The sequence below is a fragment of the Myotis davidii genome, unplaced genomic scaffold, assembly GCF_000327345.1.
Source record: "Myotis davidii unplaced genomic scaffold, ASM32734v1 scaffold348, whole genome shotgun sequence".
Classification (NCBI taxonomy): Eukaryota; Metazoa; Chordata; class Mammalia; order Chiroptera; family Vespertilionidae; genus Myotis; species Myotis davidii.
Window position 1 is genome coordinate 621,862 of NW_006298965.1, and position 2,342 is coordinate 624,203.

Sequence of the window (2,342 nt, forward strand, 5' to 3'; positions counted from 1 at the left end):
CCTAAATTATATTTTGTCTTTGTACTCTTTATTAATCCCTGGATTCCTATGTAATCTAAACACGGCCTTCTCCAGGTTCCTGAACCCTTCTTGGTGCTGGGACAGGAACCCCAGCACTTCTTCCCTCTCCTTTGCCCAAAAGGAAGTCGCCACATTATGAGTGATAGAGGCAGGACATTCTAACCGATGCTGCTCTCAATGCTGCCTCACAGGGACCCATGATAGCTCTTTGGAGTCCCCCTGTGAGCCTGGTCTGATTCTCATTTTGACTTTACTGGAGCACAGCTCTGTGTGGAGCCTTCAAACTCCTCCTCAGGAAAGGCTGGGAGGTGCTCCAAGGAGGAAACTGCCTTTCCCATGCAGCTCCATCGCCGATACACTAAGGGTGTAAGTAGCATCTTCCTGGGACCCGTCCATCTGCATCAGTTTGGACATCAGACTAGGCAGCTGTCTGTGGTTAGAAGCAGTGAGCAGACCTCCCGGGCTTCTCTTTAAGCACGTGTTTCGCCATCCTGTGTGTAGGAGGCCAACACGAAGGGCCAGAACTGAAACCTAAAGATGCTTTGAAATTTAATGCTAGCAGATGCATCCTATTTTCTGCTTCACTAAACCTTTTCACCAGAGCTATTGGAAAGCAGTACAATGTCCTGGTCTATGGTGACTTTGCTCTGTTTATTTTGGGCGCATTTATTCTTTAGCGCGGTCACGAGAAAGGGCGGGCCTCACGCTGGCATTCCACATCGAGCTGCCTCCAGGTCCTGTCGGGCAAGCAGCTGAAGTACTGGTACCCGACCAGCTTGAATCCGGTGTAGCATGCGACTTCAGCATCTTCCCCAACGGAGTACAGTTTCTTCTCATTCTAGAATTAACACCAAAACCGGCACATTATTAGCGCTATGAATAAGACTTCTCAACACCTTGGGGCCATCTGGTTTCTTTTGATTCCTTCACTCCTGTATCAACTCAGTTACAGAGTCCTTTCAATTTCACCTTTTAAATCTTTCCCCAAGTCCCCCTTTCCTCTACCATCACTACTGCCTTTGTTTATGGCATTTATAATCTCTTACACGGACAACTTTCTAACTGGTCCCTTTTCCGTGTGTGTGTGTGTGTGTGTGTGTGTGTGTGTGTGTGTGAGAGAGAGAGAGAGAGAGAGAGAGAGAGAGAGAGAGAGAGAGACTAAAATTTTCAAGTTATAATGGGTCTTACTTGGTTTGGAATATTACCCTCCTCACCTCTTGACATTTCTTCCTGCAAAACCTGTCTTCTAGCAAAACAAAACATCTGCTGTTCTTTGAATATAACATGTATTCTCTTTCATGTCTCCATGTCTTTACTTGCCTGCCTGGCTAATTCCTCTCTATGCCCAACACTTTCTTCCCTTCTCTCAAGACCCAACTCAAGTAGAAAGTCTTCTGTGCAAAGGTCCTGCATGACCCAGCTTCATGAGGAGCACACCTTTCGGTTCTGGGGAAAACATGCACAAAGCTCTATTTTCATAGAGTCATCACTTTTATCAGCCCACCCAGACCCCCGAGTGGCACTTCCACTACCAGATCTCCATCTTACAAATCATAATTAAATAGGGGCAGGCTCTTACCAGCCACCCCAACCCTCATGATGCTCCAGTTCCATTCTCCACCCACCTACATGCACTGGTGGCATATCAATTGGTGGAACCAAGTAACACAAGAAGACGGCTATCCTTTGGTCTACCAATCAGGTGTAAAGGCATCTCCAGGGAATTCAGGTGGGAGAGTGGCAAAGTGTTTCTAAATATCACTTTTTCACTTTTTGGGTCAACAGAAGATTATTAAACTAGGAACACAAAATAACTATAACTTTTGAAAAAGCATACTTTTTAAGTTCTCTCTCTTTTTTTAAACTCCAAACCTGAAGGGAAGGTCAGGATGCTTACTCGGATAAATCCATTTTCCGGAGGAACTGGCCGAGGACACCCTGTGTCTGATTCTAGGTCAGGGAGGTCTGTTTCTTTCATATATTCATCGTCATTGATGCATGCTTGTCCACTAAAAGGGAACAATACATATGTGCATATAATAAACATGTATATAGATACACACATATATTTAATGTATATTTATGCATAGAGTGGCATATATATATATATTAACTAGGGGCCTGGTGCATGAAATTCGTGCACTTGGTGTGTGTGTGGGGGGAGTGTCCCTCAGCCCAGCCTGCCCCCTCTCACATACTGGGAGCCCTCAGGCATTGACCCGCATCACCCTCCAATCGCAGGAGCGGCCCCTTGCCCAGGCCTGACGCCTCTGGCCTAGGCGTCCGGCCAGGGCAGCGGGGACCTGCAGTGGCCGCGGGGG

General features: G+C 46.7%; 1 protein-coding gene across 1 annotated transcript in view; it reads right to left on the reverse strand.

The window, feature by feature from the left end:
- C6 (complement component 6) overlaps positions 1–2,342 on the reverse strand; it is a 44,343-nt gene that overhangs the window by 10,450 nt on the left and 31,551 nt on the right. The window contains exons 12-13 of the mRNA XM_006774552.2: positions 1,919–2,030; positions 727–859 (exon numbers count right to left, since the gene is read on the reverse strand). Of these exons, the coding sequence (XP_006774615.1) occupies positions 727–859; positions 1,919–2,030 (245 nt within the window). The remainder of the gene's footprint in view (positions 1–726; positions 860–1,918; positions 2,031–2,342) is intronic.